The sequence below is a fragment of the Stylophora pistillata genome, chromosome 7, assembly GCF_964205215.1.
Source record: "Stylophora pistillata chromosome 7, jaStyPist1.2, whole genome shotgun sequence".
Classification (NCBI taxonomy): domain Eukaryota; kingdom Metazoa; phylum Cnidaria; class Anthozoa; order Scleractinia; family Pocilloporidae; genus Stylophora; species Stylophora pistillata.
The window spans coordinates 22,075,717-22,100,716 of record NC_142525.1 but is presented as its reverse complement, the minus strand read 5'-3'; the positions used below and the strand labels follow the sequence as shown (position 1 = coordinate 22,100,716).

General features: G+C 37.2%; 3 protein-coding genes and 1 long non-coding RNA gene across 4 annotated transcripts in view; 3 read left to right on the top strand and 1 right to left on the bottom strand.

Moving 5' to 3' along the window:
- The first annotated feature begins 1,120 nt into the window (after positions 1 to 1,120).
- Positions 1,121 to 2,288, top strand: LOC148727105 (uncharacterized). Its single transcript, XR_015989811.1, has 2 exons — positions 1,121 to 1,627; positions 1,997 to 2,288. It is a non-coding gene; the product is annotated as an uncharacterized LOC148727105 (long non-coding RNA).
- A 2,029-nt stretch (positions 2,289 to 4,317) lies between these two features.
- On the top strand, positions 4,318 to 11,558 carry LOC111347660 (phospholipase A2 A2-actitoxin-Cgg2a-like). Its single transcript, XM_088726436.1, has 5 exons — positions 4,318 to 4,378; positions 4,921 to 5,054; positions 9,321 to 9,508; positions 10,533 to 10,555; positions 10,853 to 11,558. The coding sequence occupies exons 1-5, from the start codon at positions 4,318 to 4,320 to the stop codon at positions 10,975 to 10,977; spliced, it is 531 nt and encodes a 176-aa protein (XP_088582562.1). The 3' UTR covers positions 10,978 to 11,558.
- Positions 11,532 to 15,248, bottom strand: LOC148727104 (basic phospholipase A2 vipoxin B chain-like). Its single transcript, XM_088728091.1, has 5 exons — positions 15,108 to 15,248; positions 14,857 to 14,932; positions 14,099 to 14,255; positions 12,812 to 12,927; positions 11,532 to 12,533 (listed from the first exon to the last, which is right to left on the bottom strand). Exons 1-5 carry the CDS (start codon positions 15,108 to 15,110, stop codon positions 12,472 to 12,474), a joined length of 414 nt encoding a protein of 137 aa, XP_088584217.1. The 5' UTR covers positions 15,111 to 15,248; the 3' UTR covers positions 11,532 to 12,471.
- Positions 15,249 to 16,722: 1,474 nt separating this feature from the next.
- The window catches only part of LOC148727103 (hsp70/Hsp90 co-chaperone CNS1 homolog), a 9,022-nt gene continuing 744 nt past the window's right edge, over positions 16,723 to 25,000 (top strand). The window contains exons 1-7 of the mRNA XM_088729124.1: positions 16,723 to 16,957; positions 20,199 to 20,293; positions 21,245 to 21,301; positions 21,681 to 21,842; positions 22,292 to 22,369; positions 22,724 to 22,791; positions 23,252 to 25,000. The exon at positions 23,252 to 25,000 is cut by the window's right edge and continues 744 nt beyond it. Coding sequence (XP_088585250.1) covers positions 21,704 to 21,842; positions 22,292 to 22,369; positions 22,724 to 22,791; positions 23,252 to 23,611 — 645 coding nt within the window. The 5' untranslated portion in view covers positions 16,723 to 16,957; positions 20,199 to 20,293; positions 21,245 to 21,301; positions 21,681 to 21,703 and the 3' untranslated portion in view covers positions 23,612 to 25,000. The remainder of the gene's footprint in view (positions 16,958 to 20,198; positions 20,294 to 21,244; positions 21,302 to 21,680; positions 21,843 to 22,291; positions 22,370 to 22,723; positions 22,792 to 23,251) is intronic.

Genomic DNA, 25,000 nt, shown 5'->3' with positions numbered 1-25,000 from the left:
TTTGTTATGGTTAGATATGACAGTTTTAATGCTGCCCATACAGCTGTAGCTCAATTTAAGGGTGCTTTGGTTGAAAATTTTACAGTTTCAAATCAGTATCTAAAGAGTTCCATAATATTACCATCCTATAGTGAAACGATCTCTGACCAGCAGCGGTTTTAAATAAAGGAATATTAAGTTATTGAGAGTTTCTTGTTATTCGGTCAGATATCTGCCTTCTTGTGGCAAACTGTGACATCAGATAGGTCGGGGCACCGGTCCGTCATGCACCTGAATACGAGAATAGCATCTCGGAAGTGAACCTGCTTTTTTACGGGGAGCCACTCCAATTTCTTAAGTGATGGAGTTATGTGTTCGAATTTCCTTACAACCCCTAACTATCCGAGCTGCGAAGTTCTGAATAATTTGTAGTTTTTGCATATTACTGGCAGAGGTGTTGGACCAGACTGAAGAGCAATAGTATAATCTGCTGAAACAAGCGCATTTATGATGGTCACTAATAGGTTGGAGTTAAATGCGTGCTTTGCCCGACTGATCCGAGCTAATATACTCATGCAAGATGAGACTGTCACTGGAATTTGAAGAATCCCGGCGCGATGTAAGATTGTGTTCTAGATCGGAGGAAGAAAAGGAGCCAATAAAATGTTGAGATTAAACTTATTGAGAGATTAAGATTAAGCGGAATTGTCCAAGAATTACTGTACGGAATCCTTTTTGTGTATGAGAAAAATTTAATTTATGTCGCAAATTGATCTCCTTTTTAGAGCGCGCTTTTTTGTTTGTTTTTATTATTATTATTATTGTTACAATTCTTTAAACCACATAAAAAAGGCATCACAATTAAGAACTGAAGAAAAGCTAATTTTCTTGAGTTATGCTTTCTAGGTTGGGATCTTCTCTAGACATGAAATTGCTTTGGCAATACCACATCGGCCTTACTGTAAGCTAGACGTTTCCGAGGCTGTCAAGCAATTTCGGTGAATTCGAATTTAAATGGGTGCACTCCTCACGATTCATTCGACTTCTTAGATCCACAAGTATAACAACATTTATGTATATTCTTTTTCTCGCTTTTGACTAACAGGTGTATGAAAGCTAATTGAAGGATGTATTCCGGCGAGGGGACATACTTGCCATGGTAACTGGTTCTTGCGGTAGGAGAAAACCTCAGATTGATTTGGAATTATTTAGAAACATAGAAATTTGTGTTTGCATTGATGTATCAAACAAAAAACTGTAGAAAATATGGAAACTGTTCTTACCTTCCAGTAAAACTGTTTAAGGTGTTTTTTTTTCTTTTCTTATTCCCATTTTCATAAGAGCATTCTTAATTCGCTATCAAGCATCCTTGGTAACAACTATCTTGCTTATAAAAGAGAAGCACGCAGTCCACAACCAAGTATTCTTCAACTGAAGCACATTTGAGGACTTTGAATTGATCGTTTCTGTAACAAGTGGAGGAAACATTTAACAGTTAAGTGTAAATAACCGCCTCCATGGCTTAACTAAAAACGTGTTACTAACGACCTCATTTTCTGAGACTCGATAACTGCCATGAAACATGGAGCAGGTGCTCGAGATGGAGTAGCTGGAGCACTGGAAGATTGTGGAAGACCTGCAATGAACGGTAAATATTGATTCATCTATTATAAGTTTTCTAACTTGATATCATTGTAAGAAGGCCTGACTGGACCTGGCCAGAAACAAACGATAAGCTAATCAAAGGAATAGTTAACTGCAAGTACTGTAGCGTAGAATTATGATCAGAGGAAATGGTAAAAGCCATAAAAAAAACTAAACAAATGGACAATTTTAAGCCAGGCTTAACTACGCGTGAATACGGAGAGGTACAATAAACATTAGTCACACAAGGCAGAGGTAGCTGCTCGTTGGTGTAACTGAGCTAACCAGGGTGTTTCCAGTGATCGTAGTCCTAAAATTAGACTGTATTGCAAGTTTTGTAGATTGTAATAATGGGTTTCATTTGTATTCGCAGCTGCATTGAGCTGGGTTACCCTGGTGGAAGTTGGCAGTTCTGTCCCAGTACTTGTTGGATGACCGAAAAAGCTTACCGGTGCAGATGTTTTGGAACCGGGTCCTGCTGAAATTGCTTCATGGCTGGTTGTAAACAACAACAATTAGAATTTCAAAACATTGGAGCTTTTAAACCAATATAGATGATCAATGTTTGCTGTTTGATTTCAAAAGCTTCGATAACTTAGAGTGGAGTATAGTATGCATACCCATGTGAATCATGTTTAGGAATAAAATGCTTTCTTACATCGCGAGTTCAGCCAAGCGTTACTCACGATTTCTTCCTAATCCCTCACGAAATGACGAAATCTGGGATACGTCACAGAGCTCCCAACTCTTACTACCCTAACATTAGTATGCAAGTTCATTTCCTATTGTGCTGCCATGGAGCATTTGTCCAACAGTCAAGAGCTTCTTACGTTCTCGATCATTTTCTTTATTCTCGTGATTCTAATGTTGATTTCTGGGAAATTTGGTTGGAAGAAATTAGGCACTTATCACTGTTAGGGTTCAGTTACATTTTTTGCCGTACTTTTCAGCCTCCTTTTCATATAATTATTTGAATTCTGTTTTCAAGACGATAATATATGCACAGCTCTGTAAAGTATCTTGATGTGAATGCGTCACGGTGTGTTGTGCATTAGATCATTATGAGAGCGCTATAGTCAAATCACTTTTTAAAACAATTTTGATAAAGAAAAATTTGTAAGCGAGCATGTAAAGTAAACTCTAATCATTGAGCTAACCGGGAGTTGGTTATGATATGGAAGTTATGGTTTTTGATATAGATCAGTTACATCCAAGCAGCTATACCTCAGTTGTCACTCAGTGATTCTCAGCGCCTGAGCAATTTTCTTTGCACCAGATTAGACTGAATGAGTGGCGATCTTATTCTTCCAAGCCGCAAATTAAGTTGAAGAGTCGTTCAGTCAGCCGAAGGAGTATTCAGCATTATTTAACGAAGTATTATTTCTATCTTTTGAAATGCACGATTCTATTCCGGCGAAATACGCACCAGGCTTAGCTTTATAGCTCAATGGGTCACTCAGATCGCCTGTCACATAGTCAGTAAACTGATCCAGACTGGAAATTTTTCTTGGAGCTGACCGGAGAGTGACTAGAAATATTCAGCTTTCCTAAACTTCATGTAAATAATTCGCTTCTTAATTTTCCCCTCTAACTCATCTTACTTCGGTCTCAAGTTGTATTTTTTTCCAATGCGGTAGAACTCTTAACGCTTAGTCAAGCGGGTGGTGAACAATAACGATCATTACCTCCTATCTGACCAGGAGTTCAGAGAAACTCAATAAATGAAGCACAATTCATGGTGCGGTCATGAAAAATTTCAATAAAGCCGGTTTCAATCATAACCAAAGACAATGCACTCTAATTAGTTAATTAGATGTTTCTTGAGAATGCATGCATCAATGCGTTTCCCTCTCGACTTGTAAAGGATTAGTTAATCATATTTAGCAAGTTTCTGTTGCGAAATTAAATGAAAATAGTTTTTACAGTCTTGATTACTTCCTCAATCCAACCCTTCCGCAATTCACAGCTTTTAAATGATTTGTTTATATTCGACCCCCAGATTTTCTCGGTTCATTTCATGGGTAATTAGTTAGCCCAGCAGTATAGTTTTCGTTTGATCTTTACTACTGTGAAACAACAACGAGCGTTACTATAGTTTGATACTGACATACATTTAGCGACAACGCAAAGTCATCACACAAAACATGCACGAGGAATTATTACTAGATTAAAGGTTCGTTTCAAGGTTCCCTTCAGTTCACCTTCTTTTACTTGTGAGGGTAGGAGCAGATCTGCAAGTCTTCATGAATGTATAAAATATACCAAACAAATTTAATTGACGAATGTAAACGAATATAGGACATAACATTGCATATGGATTCCTGAAACGTTTAATGACCGTTTAATTAGTCCCAGATTTCTTTATATTACCAAAAATCATTCTAAAATTGTGCACAAACGTTATCAACAGAAGGAAGTAAATTAAATTAATCACCAAATTACGTGAAGCGTACTCAGTATCAATTGACCACATATTTAAACGTGTTTCACTATTAAAATTAACGTTATAAAACAACGAAGTTTCCACCATTCGACGGTCATTTTCAATTTGAAAAATAAAAAAAAATTTCAGCTTGCACTTAAACATATACAATGAGATGCTGACAAAAACTAAAAAATGTTTACAAAGTAACATTACGAGAAAAATTGCGGCATAAATGGTAAAAGAAGAAGTTTTGAGATTTTCTCTAACAAATGCTGTGGTTCATTCAAGACTTTCATCACAAGACTTTCATCACAAGACTTTCATTATCAAGTACATGTGCAAAAAGAAACAACGAAAGGCGTGATAAACGACCAAAAAACATAAACAAGGTCTTAGAAGAAAATATGATTGAATATTCTCCAGATAGGAGTCACAGATCAAATTACCATAGTCTAAAAATGAGAGATCACTGACTTTCTGCAATGCTAAAGTGATCAAAATTTTCACTCTCTGGTTCAACGACGATATCAGTTTTGATTCACTCTTAGCTTTTTTGAAAAATTTTCGACGCACAGCAGCGCATAAAATAATAGGATAGAACGTCCTCAAAAAATGTGGCAGCTCGCACTAAATTCCCATAAACGTGAGATGATTATTTTTTATTTTACCTTCAACGTTTAAGGAAAGTGATCTGAAATTGTTTTGAAGTGTGCAGGAGATCTTATGGCATAAACAAAGTTAACCTTACCCTTTGACATGATTGTCGGGTTGTTTAAATTGTGAAACAACACTTCCTCGATCAGTGAGGATCACGTAGGGACGTGTTATAAATTTCTAGGAAGATTACACAGTATACCTCTACTTTTTCTCAGCCCAAGAGGAAACTGAACTGAAAGATTCTTGTAACCTAGCTAATTATGTGTTCAGCAAAAGAGCAGCAAAAGTCAAGCCAAAATTTACAGCCGAACTTGCTTCAAATCTTATTGATTGTGCAAAATATACCGAGGTATTTTGGGAAAAAGGTAAACCACTAGAAACAGACTACTAAGGGGTACAAATTTACATTACTAAGAGTTTACGTATGATGCACGATCCTCGCAGTAGATAGCGTTATTTAAGCAATAGTGAAAATCAGACCTGAAAAGAATCAGGCCTGTACGGGATTCGAACCACTGACCTCTGCGATACTAGTGCAGCGCTCTACCAATTGAGCTAACAAGCCAACTGGGAGCAGGCCGTTAAGTTGATTCGTGATAAACCCGTGAAAGTGATAAATCAGATACAATGAAATATATGAAGTTCATATATTTTGAACTGCGGTATTAGATACGTATGATGCACGATCATACGAACTTCATATATTTCATTGTATCTGATTTATCACTTTCACGGGTTTATCACGAATCAACTTAACGGCCTGCTCCCAGTTGGCTTGTTAGCTCAATTGGTAGAGCGCTGCACTAGTATCGCAGAGGTCAGTGGTTCGAATCCCGTACAGGCCGGATTCTTTTCAGGTCTGATTTTCGCTATTGCTTAAATAACGCTATCTACTGCGAGGATCGTGCATCATACGTATCTAATACCGCAGTTCAAAATATATGAACTTCATATATTTCATTGTAACTAAGAGTTTACTTAACACTCATATTTTCTCACTTTTCACGAAAATTATTGTGAAACTATACGGAAAGTAAACATAAATAACGTTACACATGCTTGCCGACACTTTATTCATTTAGGAATCAAGCTGAGGGTGGAATAAGACAGAATCTGAGACCAGATCTGTGAGTAGGGAAGGAGTTGTGTTGTGTTGGATTGACATATCCCCCAGAACTTTGAGTAGCATCAACCCTTAGCTACATACATGTAGAGGGAGTTCTTAATCCCTTTTCACGTACGAATTTTACGAAAATTCACGCGATACAAATACTTTAAACAGCATTTTACACATTACGAATCTGGAAGGAAAAACTCTACATCTCTTTTTGTGTGTGCAAAGTTTTAGGAAAATCTTGGCGTTTTCACGAGATGAAAGAAATAAATCACGGGTCACGAAAATTCAATGTGCAGATCACGCCTCGCGCTGGTTCATAAATCTCGAATCGCGCTTGCCTTTCTGTAAACTTTGCGCGTCACACATTAATTTAGGCTTTAATCAGGCGCGACTTTTAAATCCAGTCCGAAAATAATAAGATTGCTTCAAGCCATTTCTTAGAATTATTATATATTATTATTCTATACTATTATTCTATACTATATTATTTTATACTATTATTCTTAAAGTAGCAATGAAAGGCTTGCAATAGATCAATGCTATTGACTATTATATGGTTATGCATAACCGTGACCCTATGGCAGTTATTCCTCTATGAGACGGTCTCTCTGAGGCGGTTATCCATTTCTTTAGCGTCCAGTCCCTGTAGGCTCCTGACAAATCATCATATAATCACACCAAGCTTCTGTATTCAAAACCTCTATTCATCCGCTACCTCGTTTAGCCTCTATAAAGTAGATTCGGTCAGGTTTTAAGCGTTGAGATTTAAAATGTGGAACACCATAAAAAATATTGTCATTGTTTGCTATTTGTTCGATTTAATGCAAATTTGATGTGATGATATCCAAAACAACGTTTAAAACTTTGAAATGTTTCGCTGTAAATGTCTCCGGTGAAGTTTTGCCTTCACAGTTTCATAGAAATTTGCAGTAATTCCTCTTCTAATAAAACGGAAATACTTCCTCAACCGATACATGCTCGACCAAGTGCGAAGTTACTATTTACATGTAATTAAAATCAAGTTTCAGCAACCAGGGAAAACTCGCAAAAGGGTTTGACCTAAAACAGACAAAAAGGTCAGTCGATCGAATTCTTTTCATTAGCTATACTGTTTTGAAATACACCATTTACTGAGACAGATAAAAGGTTGATGATTCTTGAGCAAAATGAGCGCTTCGGCCGCAGCTCGACAGATACATATATTTCTTTCATCGCCTGCCTGCATTTGAAGTTGTTTCAGTGGATATTGTCGGAGCTGGGCATCAAGTGACCGGCCGTATTGCTGCTGTCCTCGATTGGATGCAAATCCATCACAAATAAATATCAGATATATATATATATATATATATATATATATATATATATATATATATATATTGGCTTATCAAAAGTAAAATAATTGAATACTGAATAGCTGCGCGCAGATCGAATCTCTCTGTTTGTTCAGTGTTTGCACGGTTAATAGTGTTGTTTGTTTAAGTTCACGAATAAAACACATTTCAAAACTCAAACAATCGAGTTTGCTCTGACATTTTTTCAAAAGGCTTGGAATTGTTTCCAATGGTCTCCGGATCCTTTATATGCTCCTTTTCTTCGTGGTTGCCTATTGTTGAACGCTTGAAGGAAGACAATCACTTCAGTTCTGATATCGATTCTATCACCCGGGTGTTTTCTTTTATCCTTTATGCCGCAGGTTTCCTGTATTTTTTCCATGTAAATATTTTTGCGTTCTAGTCCGTATCTCATTAGCATTCCTACAATCGATTGTAGATATATATATATTTTTTTACTTTTAACTTTAAAATTGCCGTCGAAAATTCGATACGACGTTGTTTTTTATCGTCAATTTTTATAGTGAAACACGCTTGAAAATGTGGTTGTTACTAAGTACGCTACACGTAATTTGAGGAAGTACTATTTGCTTCCTACTGTTGATGACGTTTGTGCACTATTTTCGAATGAAATCTGGGACTCATTAAACGTTCCGGGAATCAATATCCAATGTTATGTTCCATTTTCTTTTGCATTCGACGATTGAATTTTTTTAGGTATATTCTAAAAAGTCAGTTAGACTTGCGGATCTGCTGCATATTATTCTGCATTTTTTTTTTTTTTTTTTTTTGACCCTGCAACAATAATGCGCTTAACAGGAGATGGGATCGAAATACTCAGATGAACAATGTCAACATGATGGCACGACACGGACATCAACGGGGTGAAATGTGTTCGTCAAATTTGTAAGTAACTGAGAAGATATCAGTTCATAAGGCGAGTTACAAGATTCACATCAGTTTTTATTTTCCTTTTCGACTGAGAAGGAAGTTTAAACAGACTTTTATTATTTCATCTTCTCAGAAAATTAGTTCGCGTTCTTACGTGATCTGTATTGTTTGAGGAAGAGCTGTTTAAGTATTAATAGGCCCCATCAGTAAAATCATCGTCAGTGCAGAACGAGTCACCAACGAACGGTAGAAATCTCACGTTGAATTAATTCAAAGATATTGTCGGAGCTCTCTGGAAAATGGTAATAAGTGCTATTCCATATTACAAGCATACCATAATCTTGTATGCAGGAGCGTAAAAAGTGGGTGAAATTTTAAAATTTCACATTATACGCTGTTGGACAAAAAAAGCAGATGCTATTAAAATATTGATAGTTTTATCAATGTGAAGTGATGATGTACCCAGTCATAATAATTTTTTAACCTTTTAATCTTCTTTGCGGGTTTTCCGCCACGGATGCTATCTACATCTCCTACTCCTTGCTCATTTTACCGCTCTGGGATTGTCGGTGGTTAAAGGTAATGTTCTCATTATAAAGCAAATGTGTCATGGACATTCAATGATATCATTTGCTGCTGTAAAAATGCAGCATAAAACCAACATGATTCAAGGACTTAAGCCACTCTCCCTTGCTCTTCTCCTTATCCAGCTTTAAAATATGTGAATTACTTCCTACCGTTTCTCTTCTCGTTAATTTCGTAATATCTCCGACTGTTTTATTCTTCTAATATCCACAAGACACCCGGAGGTGTCAACGTGGGATGCATTGGTCACTATCAACAGTCACTCTGCTTTTACGTGGAAAATAATGAGTTTAACAATGACTCTTCAAAGTTCAGGAATGAGATCCGAAAATTAAGACGAGACGCACGTTAATTTCTGACAAAAGCAAAGGCAACGTGGTGTGCCACAAACATCCCAAATAATAACCCATCAACGCTAATATTGACCTTATTTGGTTCGATGCTGATCTGCAATCAGGATATCACCTCACTTTCCGCAGTCGGTTGCGATGCGTCAGTGGCCCTATCACCCCAAAAGAATTCTATATAGGAGGATACTTCATATCTTTTTCGAAAAATTATTACAAAAACAAATACCCCTCCACTAAGAGGAGAGAGACTACATTAATAATAAAATGGGTGTTGATGTTTCAAAGATGTAACTTTTTCACCTGTAACCTTCACTTTATCATAGACTCTCATAATTCTGTAGATTTTGCTAAAACGTGTCATTTCAAATACAGAACCAGCACGCAGGTTCCCATCACGGGTGAAGAGGAATGTGCTGCAATTTGCCTTCATGGTCAGATGCGAAACTGGCAGATCCGCTTTTGATTATCTTGGCTATGGTTGTTACTGCGGTTTGGGGGAAAAAGAAACACCTGTAGACGGGGTTGACAAGTAAGTTAACTTAATGGTTGTAAATAAAATCTAATAAAGAGGACGTTTTCTTAGCAGGCGCTATCTTCTGAGCTATGGGCTACATACAACTTCCTGGAACTTCCATATTACCCTCCAATCGAACTTTCTCGTAATAAGCGATTCCAGACACCTTTTTGAGTTACGATTTAGAAGTTTCCGTTGTCTTTAATCTCTCGTCAGTAGAAACCCGACAGGGAACCTCTTTAGCTGCTGATCGAACCCGATCAACGCGCTGAATTTCCTGAGCTGAAGACATTTTAAGTGAATAACCTGGCCCGTGCGTGGATATCGCGCTGTACAAAGTTAAACTGGGCCATTACCGCAATTTATCATCTTAAACTGTCATTTTGAAATATCCGTGGTCTAGTGACTTTCAAAAACCCCGCTAATTTTCCAAGGCAATGGCTTATGAGTTACTAGGGAGTCCTATTGTTTGTGAGGGCGGAATTAATAGCTGCCTCTAAGGTTTAATGGGATTTCAGATGAAGGGATTTGAACACATTTCTGAGTTTAAAGAACAGTTACTGCCAATTACAGTTTTTATGCAACTTTTTTGTGCAACGCATCGCATCAATTTCATATTTCCAATATTCCATGATTACATTTAAACTAAATTTTCCCGGATAAACTTAAGCAACCGAGTGGAGAAGCGAGGAAAAAAGTCGTTTTTGCCGTTTACATAATTTCTGCTACATAATTCGAAAAAACTCGCGTTTTTACTTTCTGTGAGCATCGAATAAAATACAATTATCATCTGACAGAAATACGGCTGAGTACTTGATTAGGACTGAAATTACCAGTAGTTTCCAGAACTGATTGAATCAGAGTTTTGATTCATACAATGAAGTTTGATAGAGGGATAATTTTGTTCTTTTTCCCTTTCTAAACGAGGAGAAGAGTGTTTTAAAATAGTTTCTTTCTTGCAGGTGGGTAATTGTTACGATCGCATAAAAGACTCTGGAACCTGTTTCTTTAACTTTTATGTTTACACTAACATTTACAGTAGGGTTGGATGCAGCGGATGTGGTATGGAATAATACATTTTGCGTTATTTTTTTCATTCTTTGCTAGATTCTAAATTCTTTTCATAAGCCAATGTTAAACGATTAAGCATATTTTTGTCATGGTATAAGTCTTAGCTGGTTGTAAACTCATTCAGGATTTGGTAATATTTTTTTAATTGTTGTCACTCAGGTTCGCAGACTAATTTATTGAAGATAAAATGAGTTTAAACCACCAAGCTACTTTTGCCAAAAAAAAAAAACTTTCGAGAAACCCTTACTTTTTGTTACTGATCTCTGATTCATATTTTCAATGTTTCAGCTCCTCGGCCAGAAAATAATAGATGTGAGCTTGCCATCTGCGGATGTGACAAAGCTGCAGCTAGATGTTTTACAAAGAACAAATTCAATAGGTGGTATGAAGATCATCCCAATTACCTCTGTTAGGAAAACTTATGGAAAAAGAGTGACAACCTCTCACTTTAGGCCTGATTTTTTTTCTTTAGGCCTGATTTTTATCAGGTCTGATTTTCTCTATTGCATAGATAGCGCTATCTACTGCGAAGGATCGTGCATCATACGTATCTACTGCGAAGGATCGTGCATCATACGTGTAGATATCAATGTTAATAAGGCAAATAAAAAGTGAGTCGAGATGAGCAGTTTATTTTACTTATATTAAACTCGTTTCGTGTGAGGGCAACATCCAAGTGTGGTACAATATTTTTTAAGAAGGCACAGTCCAAACTCGTGATTTACCTTCGGCCAGCCGCTCAAGCTCACTAGTTTTGCTATGGCGATGTTCACATTATACAAAACCAGATTTTGATTCTGATGATGACTTCCACTCAGGTCAGTCATTGTCGCACCAAAATCTTTCTTTATAACTATCCTCACTCGCACGATCAGACTAATAGATCAATGCCGAATAAAGGGGGTAGGTTCTAAAGAAACTATGGTGCTGCGTCGGTGGGTGTAACAAGGTAATTTGGTTTTATCAACCGAGTTGATAATGCAAATTGACCACCGTAAAGGGTTAAAAAGCTGACGTTTCAAGCGTTAGCTCTAACGCTCGAAACGTCAGCCTTTTAACTCTTTACGGTGGCCAATTTACAATTTAAACTTAGTTGATATAACCAAATTAATAGATCAATGGTAATTCTTTGCTCCAAAATATTCACAGTAGGAAAGTTGTGTCCTCGAAATTGGTTACCTAATTAAACTGTTATAAATGGAATGAAATCTTCCAATTTTCCTTTCTGAAGCTCGGATGTATAAAACATAGTGGGTTCACAAACACGAAATTGAGAATAACAAGGTAATTTTTACATGCTGAGTCGGGACAACTCCCTCTTTCAAAAAAATTTTCGCGACTGCTTAAATATTCAATAATCACGCAAACTGCGCTAAGCTCTAGTCATTCCTAAGAAAGGAATTACCTTCAACAGGTGAAACTTTCCAAATGGTGACCAAAAAGACGATCGAAATGAGAAAATAACATCCACAAAAAGCCCGTGGAAAACTTACGAATAATTTTACACTTTTAAAGTTCCAACTTTGATTCTATGGAAGCTAGCAGTTCCTGCTATTCATCAGTGCTATTCCATCTCAAATTGGAGTAAATTCTTCCTTTCTTAGAAATAGGAAGACTTTTTTCCCGCGTTTACATAACCTCATCTAAACACTAGGGAGGTTGGGAGAAATGAGAAAGTTATGCAAATAACCGTGGGGGATTCTCTCCACTCCCGGGTGTTAAGGGAAATGGAAGAAAAGGTTAATTATTTACTTCTTGATTGAAATAGTTTCCTAATACCCGCTCTGGGCCCAGTTCTTCAAAGAGAGGATAACTCTACCCAACGGATAAATCGCTATCCAGCGGAGAAATGATAGCAAAACGTACTACGCCATCCACCGGATAGAGATTTTATCCAGTAGATAATGTTATGCAGCACGGTCACATCTGCAGATGGCAAGCTGACATCTATTATTTCGTGGTCTAGGAGCTGAAACATTGAAAAATATGAATCAAAGATCAGTAACAAAAAGCAAGAGTTTCTTGACAGTTTTTTTGAAGCAAAAATAGCGTGGTAGTTTAACTCATTTTTCTTCAATGAATTAGCCTGCGCGCCTGCGTGACAACGATTCACATTTTGTCAAACGTCACTTTTCAAGCAGCCAGGCATATTATGACTGATTGATTCAAAATGGTTCAACACTGGCTTAAGAAAACAATTCAAACTTCGGCAAAGAAAGAAAGCGAAATTAATTCAGTATTCCATACCACATCCACTGCATCGGACCCTTTTGTAAACTTTAAAGTAAACAGCAAGTTTAGAACGGCAGGTCCTGCGGTTATTTTGTATGCGACCGTAACAAGCATCATGCTTCCGACAGCATCTGCAGGAAAGAAACTTTTTTCACAAACACAGAAAGGGAGAACATAACTAATTTACACCTTTATCTTACTATGCTTATACTGACGGATTTCATAGGAGTATCTCAACACTCCAAAACAATCAAGTTTGGAAACTGACGCTTGGAATTTCAGTTCTCATAACATAAGCCGAGAAATTTCGGAGATTAGACTGGTTGACAATATCACTATCTCAGTGTAATAGTGATATAACGGCAACACGAAACACAATTACGTTTTTGTTTTTGTTTGAAAAAAAAAATGGTGGCAAGATACCCGGAGATTTTTGATGAGGAAATATAAAAGCTGGCCGAAAAACCAGCAAACAAAAATACGGTCAAAACTACTCAGACGTGGATGAATGTTTGGAAGTCGAGGCCAGAAAGCAATGATCTTAACAATGACAATGTCAATTGCGAAGCTTATGAACTGGACGAATCTCTCTCTCGATTCTTCGTCAAAATTCGCAAAGACCATGGCTCCGACTATGAGCCATACAGCAACTCCAACCTGCAAAACAGTAGTCCACCATTTTAACGGTTGTCGGGGGATGATAAATTGCAGAGCTGGCTTTGGTGTTTTTCAACGAAGCAGCAATTAAACTTCTGGAGATGGAAGCTTGCTTGTACCTGATCTTAATTTGCGGTTTCCCTTCACTGCTGTGGTGACCGCAAAAACTGCGATTTGAAAACTTTTTCATCGAACAATTACATGTTGTTTTTCTTCAATGGTTTGCACTGGTTTCACAAAACAGCTGTCGATATTTTTTTTTCATTAAGGATAAAAAAGATTGTTCCAAATGGAGACGACAATATTTGTTTTTTCAACCGAAGCAGAATAAAGATCTCTTATGCGTTACAAGAAAATTTTCCGGCTTCTATGATAAACAAATAATAGTAATGACCTGTAAAGGGTATTTTGCAGTCGTAACATTTCTAAATATTCTAAATACCACACACCGCTTCGCGGCTCGTTGTATTTTGAACAATTTTGAAATATCACTCGCGGTATTATCGCCAAAGACTACAAGTCACATGCTACTGTACCTGATACCTATCATCTACATGGAAAAATTTCAGCAGCTCAGTTGGCTGAGAACACGTCAATTAGTTCCCAACTTATCAGCTTTTGATTATAACTCTAAAGTTTACTTACTCATCGACCCCGTCCACAGGTCTTCCTTTTCCCCCCAAACCGCAGTAACAACCATAGCCAATATAGGCCCAAGCGGATCTGCCAGTTTCACATTTGATCATACGGCCAAATTGGAAAATATTCCTCTTCACCCGTGATGGGAACTTGCCTGCTGGTTCTACATTTAAAATGACACATTTCAGCAAAATCTACAGGAATATTTAGCAATTATTCCACGAGCGCGCGTTGGATATGAGATGATAGATAGCCAACGAGGCGCGTAGCGCCGAGTTGGCTATAATTGATAAGAGATTGCAGATCAGCACTGAACCACATAAGGTCAACATTAGCGAAGATCGTAATTACTTGGGATGCCTGCAGATCTCGTTAAAGTTCGCTGAGTGTCGTCGTAATCAGATATGGACGTGCGTCTTGTTTTAATTTTAGATTTCATTCCTGAACTTCTAAGAGTCAGTATTAAATTCATTATTTTCCACTTAAAGTAGACTGACTGTAGATAATGATCAACACATCCCGTGTTAACGCCTCCAGGCGTCTTGTTCAGCGAAATTACAAAAACAAAACAATCGAAAATATTACGAAATTAACCAGAAGAGAAATGATAAGTAACAATTCTCTTATTTCGAAGCTGGATGAGGAGAAAAGCAAAGGGAGTGTGACTTTAGCCATTAAATCATGTTGGTTTTACGCTACATTTTTACAGCAGCAAATGATATCATTGTCTTTTGATGGCACGTTTACTACGATGATAACATTACCTTCAACCGCCGAAAATGCCAGAGCGGTAAAATGAGCAAGGAGAAGAAGAAGTAGAAAGCATCCGTGGTGGAAAACCTGCGAAGAAAATTGAAAGGTTTAATTTAAAACTTATGATAACTAAGTAAACCATCGCTTAATATTGATTAAACTCTCGATTTTTGATAGCATTTGCTTTTTTGTTCACAAGCAGTAAGTGACGCTATGTGGCATGGTACGGTATGCTCGCGTAAATTGGAACAGCTGTTATTACCATTTTCGTTGTGGAGAGCCAACAATATTTTGAATTATTTCAACGCGAGGTTGCTACTCTTCGTAAATGATTCGTTTTGCATTGACGAGGCTTTACTCTCGGGGCCTCTAAATACCTTAACAGCTCATCCTCAAACAATAGATCACGTACGAACACGAACACGAACACGAACTAAAAACTGAAGGGATTCTTGTAACGCGCCTAATAAACTAACATCTTCTCAATGAATAAAGGCTGATAGTTTGTAATTAATATCTTCTCAGTTACTTGCAAATTTGACAAGCGCATTTCACACCATTATTGCTGTTAGAGCTGCTAGGGTCAAACGAAAAATAAACAGTAGATCTGCAAGTGTCATTGACTGTATAAAATGTAAGTAACAAATTCAGTTTTCGAATACGAACGAAAATGGGACGTAACATTGGATGTGGATTCCCTTAACGTTTAAAGAGTCTCAGATTTCCTAATATTACTAATATCATTCGGAAAGTGTGCACAAACGTCATCAACAGCAGGAAGTAAATGATTTCTCATCAAATTACGTGGTGTACTCAGTAACTAACCAGATATTCAAAAGTGTTCCACCATCAAGATTAACGTTAAAGAACAAAGACGGTTCGACCTTATGACGGTCATTTTCAAGTTGAAAAGAAGAATAAAAAAAATTTCAGCATGAGCTTAAATTTTTCAATCATTTTACAAATACAAACTCAAAAATATTTACATAGAAACAATACAAGAAAAAATTGCGGCATAAACGATAAAAGAAAACACTAAGGCGATAGAAACGATATCAAATCAATAGCTCCGCGCGGATCGAGTCACTCTGCTTGCTCAGTTTGATTTAAGTTCTCGAATAATAAACAATTCATAAATCAAACTGTCGAATTTGCTCCGAAATTTTTCAAAATCTTGAAATTGCTTCCAATGATCTCTGGATCTTTTTCATGCTCCTCCTTTACTTGGTTGCCGATTGTTGAACGCATGGAGGAACACAAAACCTCGATCCACGCGAAATTTTTATTTAATTATTTCACTAATTGTTTCACCATAAAGATTAACGTTAAAAAACAACGACAGTTCGACCGTTCGACCGTTCGACAGTCATTTTCAATTTGAAAAGTAAAAAAAAAAAAAATCAGCATGAGCTTAAATTTTTCAATCATTTTGGGAATACTAATGACAAACTCAAAAATAATTACATAGAAACAATACAAGAAAAAATTGCGGCACAAACGATAAAAGAAAACATTAAGGCGATAGAAACGATATCAAATAAATAGCTTCGCGCGGATCGAGTCAATCTGTTTGTTCACTTTTGGTCTAAGTTCACGAATAAAAAACAATTCATAAATCAAACAGACGAATTTGTTCCGAAATTTTTTCAAAGTCTTAAAATTGCTTTCAATGGTCTCCTGCCAATTGTTGAACGCATGGAGGAACACAAAACCTCAATCCACGCGAAATTTTTATTTAATTATTTCACTTTTGATGTCGTTTCTATCGCCTTGGTGTTTTCTTTTATCATTTGTATCGCAATTTTTCTCTTATTGTTTCTATGTGAACACTTTTCAATTTTAGTCAGTATCTCATTAGCATTTCTACAATACATATTGATTTGCATGTTCAGTGGAGCGCGTAGTAAAGAACTAGAATTAATTATCGTAATTACGAATTCGCCTCGACTACGCGCGGCGGGAAAATTAGGTCAGGTGACTTATAATTTAAAAAGAACAATTTATGCTGTAACAACATTCGAAGCTGGTCATCAACGGTCGTAAAAACGCAAACATTAAGATAAAGCATCGAGATAGCGAATCAAGGGATCCGACTACGCAGAAACATAAATTGTAAGTTACGAAACCGTTTATCGCTTCGACTAAGAATATTGTAGATAATAATGTATTCCGAAATTATTCAATTTTCAGTTGACTACGACGTAACCACGGATGTAACGAGCCGTATCTCACTCTAGTACAAATAAAACCTAACAACGTTGATCCCTGGTGGGCTAATCTTCAGAATAAGTAGCCCCTTCAACCATAGGAGCGAATCACATATATCTTATTAGACGTTTTGTTGTGAAGTATCGCTGAGTATTTTTACGAGTTGTACCGTATTTTGACGCCGTAGGGCGAGTCAAAATACAAACAACGACTAAAAATACTCAGCGATACTACACAACAAACCGTCCAATAAGAGATTTATTATCCAACACGCCAAATTGTTATTTCAGTGCGGGCGAATTTCGCGGTTATTTCTGGAGTACAAATATCGCGATTATCTGTACTCGTCTTGCGCGTTATTTGTACTCTACGAAGCACAGTTGGATAATAATTGTAAATATTTCAACGCAAGCTGAAATTTCTTTTACTCTTAAATTTCAAAACTGATTGTCGAAACGTCGTTGTTTATTGACGTTAATTTTTTAAGTGAAATCCGTTTCAAAAAATTTGTTCATTTAAACCGTGACGTGTGCCGGAGAAAACGGAGAAATACTTTAAAACAAGAGGATATTCAAGAATGGCTCAGAGAATCTATTTCAAAATTGTCGTTGATTCAAATTTGCAATCAATATCGACAAAATAAACAAGAATATATATGTTCGCTTTTTAATATGAATTTATCTCCCTTAGTTTCAAAAATTTCTGTTCGAAGGAGTTAGAGATATGATCTACTCTCTATAGTAAAGCAAAATTCGTATCCAAGTGCGGCTATGTACATTACTGACCAATGGTGAGTTCAAGAGGAATGTGTATTGGCCAAGTTCCTTCACTCTATTTTGAAGAGCCGAGACGAAAGCTTCGTCAATAAAGAATTTATGGCATGAAAATATATACATGTCAGTTAGACGCCCCATGGAATTACTAAATGAATCTGCGACTCTCGTCGTGGAGGACTTTCTTTGTTTTTGCCAGAGACATATCTGTGATTCCGTTGTGGCCAAAACTGCCAAAAATAAACCTTTTATTCATGAGGTATTAAACCTGCTGCGAGCAATTGTTTTCTTTTTTTTGCGTGATCTAAGTAGGAATCAAATTAAGAAACGACGCACTTCGCCCTCCTGGGTAGCCTGTGCGAGCACAGGATTCGCCTAATCTTGCTCGCTCGCGGGTCTAACACTTAAGAACAAGGAATATTTGATGAACGTGACAAACGTAACAAAAGTGTAATTTTTACCCTAGAAACCACAATGACTACGAATTCTTAATTATTTATAAAAATGAATCCTCCTCCACGTCAAGATTGATCATTTTGGTTTGTTAACTCGGATAATAACGTATCATTAATCTGAGATATAGGTATGGATAGTACATCCAGTTCTTCCTTCCTTCGATTCTTGTTTAATTTTCTAAACTCGATAAATCTTGATCACGTATGAAAACGAAACCTCGCTGACGTCACGATTAACTATTTTGGTTTTTCCTTTGAAGGCTTGCCAACATCATTCGAATTTGACCTGCTGTTAATGTGGTTTGCGACAGGAACTTAATTTTTTCTTCAAATATTCGAACTACAACAAGAAGGGCGTAGCCAGGGGGGTTCCTGGGTGCCCTTGAGCCCCCCTTGGTAGGCCTTCTTTAGAGCAAACAACCTACAATATTCGGGTGGCAAAAACGCCATGACAATATCTTGGCCGTAAAAGCTATTGTTGAAAAGCCCACTTTAAAAAAAAATTTTTTTGTTAAGTATTTTCGTCAACGGCTCTTGTATTTAGTTAATATGGGCCTTCGTGCCGCGATAATACGACTGAGCCCGCTGATACACGTGGGAGAGCAGCGGTGTAAATGGTGAGTAGCCTCTGTGACCCTCCTTTGAAAAATCCTGGCCAGGCCCCTGCACAAGGTGATTAGTCGATGTTATTTCAAACTTGTTTTCAGTTGGAGTGCGGTTTTAGTAGATATACCTTTCGCTCAGTAACGGACTACATTGGCACATAAGCTTGTTTGTTTATATCGTACGCTGAAAGGTAAAAACGTGGGCTCAGTGAATGCTGATGATGGTGCAGAATCTGGTTCTGAAAGACGAGACCACCTCACCAGCTAACAGAAATTTCCAAAATATCTCTTTCAGAATTATACAGCATTCACAATTATGCTTTTACAAATATTTTCAAAGTTCTTCCAAGGTTTGCGATATCACAGAAGGTTTTTCAGTTTTATTTTTCCTCCGCCAAATGCCTCTATGTTCTGGCAATAAAAGTCCCTCAATTGTCCTACAAGATTCAGCTATGCAGGAATCTAACTACAACATGCGGTTTCCAATTTGGTTTTGATTCGTAGTTGATGTCTCTTTATAGCATAGGTATCGATGAAAAGCACAACCAGCGATATTTCTCTAGTCCCTAAAAATGTACTCTTTTTTACTGCTTTTTGGATCAAAATGAATTCGAAAAGAAAAGGCGAGATTTCCCTAACATAATTGGTAAAGAGGCAGTTATTTCTAGTTATTCATACTTTCTTATTTCCTTTGGAAGAAATTTCGTGGGATTCTAGGGGCTTCGTTGGAAATTTTACGCATGCACTTTATGAAATAAGATCTCACACTCACTTCAAGTGGTTGAGAGGCGTTTCTGGATGGCTTTATATATACGCATTTTTGTTTTTCAAAGTAAAAGGTTTGCTGGGTGTTGATAAGATTCGTGACGGTCACGCACACCCTCGGTTGCGTCTCGGGTTTGAGTAAGTTTCGCGAATGTTCCCTGCCCCTCACGTGATTAGGTAAAGGAATAAGGACAAAGAAAGAGTCTTGTTTTCTATGCTTATCTATGCCAACTGCGTAGAATTAGGTTTTTATTGAGAACACAAGCATCTTGATTACGGAGAGCCTTGGGTGATCAGAAAAGATGAAGAAAACAGACAAACAAACAAAAAAGCACAGTAACAAACAAACACAACACGTCCCGCGCAACTTGTTTGTCACGATGCAAAAATAGCGTGGCGGAGAAAACTTCGAGATTCTCGTTCTTTCTTTATAATTTAATATACAGGTGTAAGACGTTCTCTTGAAATCTATTTTTGTTTGACTCTCCTCTTTTGTCTTTTAACCATGTTTTATAGCACAGTACAATCGAGTCTACTTTATTTCCAGCTATGGCGGAACGTAACCTCCCAACAACGGAAGAAGAACCTGGAGGTAAAAAAATGAGCGCCCGGCCACAAATGAGAAACATAGGCTTGCAAGAGGTATTTTTAATTTTTTTTTTTTATTTTTGGATGGTGGGTTGGGATGGGACACTTTTTTTCAATTTCATGTACAAGAATAAGATTATTAACTTTTAAAGTTTCCGACAAAAATATAGTTCAAGAGAGAGAGAAAAGGAGACCTTCCTAATTTAAATGAAAAAAAAATCAGACACAGGTATTTTGTGGTCTGTTCTCACTGTTCTCTAAGCCTAAATAAACTGCATTTGTACCACACTTACTGTAGTCGTGGACCGCAAAATATCTTTGATTAAGGTCTCCAGGAGATAAAACAGAGATTTGGTTTGCTTTCTTCGGTAAAATTTGAAACTCTCGTGCCGAAGCACCGATAATATAAGCCTGGAGCCCATTAGCTAAGGAAATCTTATTCGCAGCCGCTGTTTAACCTCGTGACGCAACCTGCTCTCCCCCCCCCCCCCCCCATCTCCCGTCGCGTGACGAGGTTAAACAAGGTTAAACGAGAGATGCGAATGAGATTTCTTTAGCTTGCGAGTAGGCCCGAATACTAGGCTGTCAAGTAATAGGCTCCAGGCTTATGTTATTGGTACTTCGGCACGAGAGTTTAAAATTTTACCTCGGAAAGCAAACCAAAACTCCATTTTATCTCCAGGAGACCTTAACCAAAGATATTTTGCGGTCTGCGTTTCTCGAATAGGTGAAAATACTTTGAACGAAGAAAGGAAGGAATCATAATTCAACGGCTTTAAAAAATATATACATCTTGTTCAAAAAGTAAAATAAAATAAAGTGCTCTTTATGGTAACTTTGAAGGAGTTGTTAGTTAAGACCACCTCAATTTGAAGGTTTTGGGAATCCAAAAAATTTGCCTGTATTATAATTAACGTGTAGGGCTCAAGTATATTAGAGCACTTGTTGGAATTGCACGTGGTTGTGATCACTGATAAGTTTAAAATAATTTCTTGGTCATTTCAGAAAGTCAAGTTACGTCATGTGACACTAAACTGGTTGTAGACGATGATCCTTTAAGAGGTAAGAAAACAAGGTAAAACGAGAGTTTTTGAAAGACACCCCAGTATAGTTTTTGATATAATTGTATCAAGTTTTATACTGTTCTCTGATTAACTTAGAAACAGAAAAAGTATAACTCTTCGGATTTCAAGTTTTATCGCTATTCGAAAAAAAAGGAAAAACAGTTCAAGCTGTTCAAGGTGCACAATTGTATGCAGCTACATGGATTGAGTGTCGACACTAAATCGAGAACACTATAGATAAAAGAAAAACAGAAACAAATACAAAAACCAAATATTAAGTAAAATAGGGAAAAATAAAGAAGCGTTCTAGTTTCAGTGATACATTTCAACATTTCAATAAAAATAAAGAGTCCGACCCTGAGCCGGTTTGTTTTCAGGGATAGCAAAAGTTTGTCTAGAGATGGGAAACAAAGAATACAGACGAGGAGAAGCTAATAACGCGATAAACTCCTACACTGAAGGACTTCAAGCCAACTGCAAAGATGAACGGCTAAACGCCAAGCTTTATAGCGACAGGGCAGCAGCTCATTTCCATTTGAGTAATTATTCTATTTCAAACTTCTAAATTTGTCATGCAGCGTTAGATAATCACTGAGTAAGGATTTTATTTCAAAGTTCTAAATTTGTCATGCAGCGTCAGATAATGGAATACGCAATCTCCTTCAATCAAAGACGTGATTCTCGCAAGTGGACCACAAATCAAAGAAATTGCATCAAAGAAGCCGAACCCGTGCATCCTAGATGCTAGCTGGGATAGGAGACCACACGTTGGGAGGGAGGCAAATTTTATAGAGTAATTGTTTTCCGTGAGGGAATCTGATCACAATATTAAATGAAATAAATTTCGTTTTCCATGACACGAATAAAAATCAATTATAGAAATGATCTTCGCAGATGGAGCTCGATTTAATCAATTGCAACTTTTTTAGGCCTCTTTTCTGCATCTGCATGTAATGACCACCTGAAATTCATTTCCTGAATTCCATAGGAAACTACCAGAAGTGTCTCGATGATGCAACAGTTGCTGTTCAGTTGGAACCCACTTTCATCAAAGCTATCAAAAAAGGTGGGCTCTCAGCCATAAGTCATCAAAACTCTTTCTCTGATCTCGTCAAAAAGAGAACCCTGTGGATCACAGCAGGCGACTGCACCCTAGGTGACCATGATATCTGCTGTGTTAATGTCTACTATATAGGTGAAAAGCGCTAGTAAAGGTCAGTAAGCTTTCAATTGAACCTTCGTTGGAAGCCGCTTTGCATAAGCTCCTTATATCTCATTTTAAGTTCTTCCACTGTTCATATTTTCTTCTTTATCGCAAATTGTTTTTTCGAGCTAAATAAAAATTAAATCATTTTCTGTATAAGTTTGTACTTTAACGGCAACAACTACCTTGCACCACAAATTGTTGCCTTCTTTTCAGGAGCCAGTGCTTGTCTCGAGCTTTCTTTGTATAAAGATGCAAGAAGCTGGTTGCATATGGGATTAGCCGTATCCTTTGACGAATGCTACCAAGCAATATTTCCAGGAAAATTAAAACGTTCCAGTCAGATTCGAGTACAAATAATGCCAGCGATGTTCACTGATACCGCACTGAGCAGTTATTAGGAGCTAAAGTATTCTCAAAGAGTTCTTTCAATTATTGCACAAAATTTACTTAAGAAAATTTCATTTCAAAACCTCATTAAAAAATTTCGAGCTGAAGGCCCTTAATTTGTCTCTCTAGACAAGCATAATCTTGACACCCAGAGCAAAACAAATCATTGCGCCTGATAGCTGGTTTTGTCACTCTAAGGTAATCAGACAGACCAAATCTCTAAAAGAAACCCATGTTCGAGTTTGCGTTCCATTTTTTAAGGTTCTATCTAGTATTCTAAAGTAATGAATAACACATTTCCACCACATTCTCGCACATCCATTCATAAATTATCTATCCTTGACACGTTTTAAGATTGACAACAACAATGAACGCCTGATTCAATTACTGAAAAAATCTAATGCTGGACTAAAAGTTATGGCAAACATTTATGCTAGTCTTGGCTGTGCTTATCGAGGCCTGCGACAGTTCAAAACAGCAATCGGGTACCATCAACTTCATCTAGAAATTGCTAAAGAAGTGGGAGACAAGGCCGGAGAGGGAATCACTTATGGCAATCTCGGCAACGCTTATCGAGGTCTCGGACAGTTCAAAACAGCAATCAAGTACCATCAACGTCATCTAGAAGTTGCAAAAGAAGTGGGAGACAAGGCCGGAGAGGGAATCAGTTATGGCCATCTCGGCTGTGCTTATCGTATGAATAGAATAAAGTAACTCTCGAATTTCAAAAAAATGAGACAAACCGTCAGACATTTTATTGGAAGGGTAGAGGAAGTCAATAACAAAATGAACAAAGGTCTCTGGCAACCCACGAGCAGCAACCTTTAATGGAATATACATATATATACATATATAGCTGTATTAAAGATGTTGATGAATGCCTAAATCTTATCCATGAGTGCATCAAGCATTTGACAACATGCGTAAATCGAATTGAATCCTAGGACACAAAAAAAAGTGAAGATAACTATTCGAGAAGTTAAACTCATAAAATCAATATTTCATCAGATAACTTTTCTTTTCTCTTCTCCTCCTGTTTTATTTAGTTGTTTTACTTGCTAAAGTAAGAAAAATAACTAAATCAGTGCTAACTTAGAGCACTAGTGTATTTTTAGATTGTGTTTCGTAAATCCAAAACCAAAGTAATCACGACCACTGAAAACAACCACTCAGAAGAAACGAAATACCAATAAGAGCCGATGATAACTCAAGGTTAAACCAGCCATGCCCGGGCGACCAAGCTTTGGTTGCTTTTAGTTTTGCAACTGATTGGTTGGGATAGTGTTGCGAATTTTCTGGACCAATCACAGAGCGAGGTTAAGAAAAACTAGTGCAATCCGGGTTACTCTCGACACTCGACAGTCCTTGTCCTGCTTTCTCGTCGACTGAATTCGTGACAAACGAAATCCTCAAACACGTAACGATGATCTTTGCCAAACAGGTCTTATTCAGTTTCCAAACTCACGTACGCTGTAGCTCAAGTCTTCATTGCTTGATCTTTATGACAATGATTTTCCACGTGTTGAGTTTATTTAGGTTTAAGGCAATGAAAAAATTACTTGCTTTAATCATTTGTTTCCTTGCTTCAATTATTTGTTGTAAAACGTCGATCAAGAACAGCTTTGTCCAGTGTACTATAAATAACAATACTATGTTAGCGTATCGGTTGGTTTGTGGCTCGCGTCAACCAAATTATCGCATTTAGGTATGTATCTTGCACCAATCAGATCATAGCATTGGGATATGCTTACTTCAATCAGTGCAGAGCATTGTCCTACATGTCAATCGTGTCATGAAACCATGTAGAGTGCCGCAAAATATCGCACGGAATAAAAACAACATTTTTTCTTGTAAGCCATTATCGAAGAACTGCTGTTGTTGCTCTTTTGGTGAAAGTTGTAAAAGATTAGCAAGCTATATTAACTTACTTCTTCCACTGCCATGTTGTATATCCGATTCTATTTTATCTTTTCTGCCTTTTGAAGTTCTGTTTGTTTTGCATCTTGTGTTTGGATGGTATTTTCCTGATATAATTAAGGGGTTACAGTACTTGTCACTATGGTGTAATTGACATGGAAGAGTTGGCAACATTCCAAGACAAAA

Excerpts from the sequence above, each read along its gene's own strand:
- LOC111347660 (XM_088726436.1), top strand. The coding sequence starts at position 4,318 with ATGCTGTGGTTCATTCAAGACTTTCATCACAAGACTTTCATCACAAGA. Across the intron at positions 5,055-9,320 it reads ATTGTGCAAAATATACCGAG|ATTTTGCTAAAACGTGTCAT; the intron begins GTATTTTGGGAA and ends ATAATTCTGTAG. Across the intron at positions 10,556-10,852 it reads GGTTGGATGCAGCGGATGTG|CTCCTCGGCCAGAAAATAAT; the intron begins GTATGGAATAAT and ends TCAATGTTTCAG.
- LOC148727104 (XM_088728091.1), bottom strand. Across the intron at positions 14,256-14,856 it reads GGCATTTTCGGCGGTTGAAG|AACCAGCAGGCAAGTTCCCA; the intron begins GTAATGTTATCA and ends TTTTAAATGTAG. Across the intron at positions 12,534-12,811 it reads GGTCCGATGCAGTGGATGTG|CTCCTAGACCACGAAATAAT; the intron begins GTATGGAATACT and ends TCAATGTTTCAG.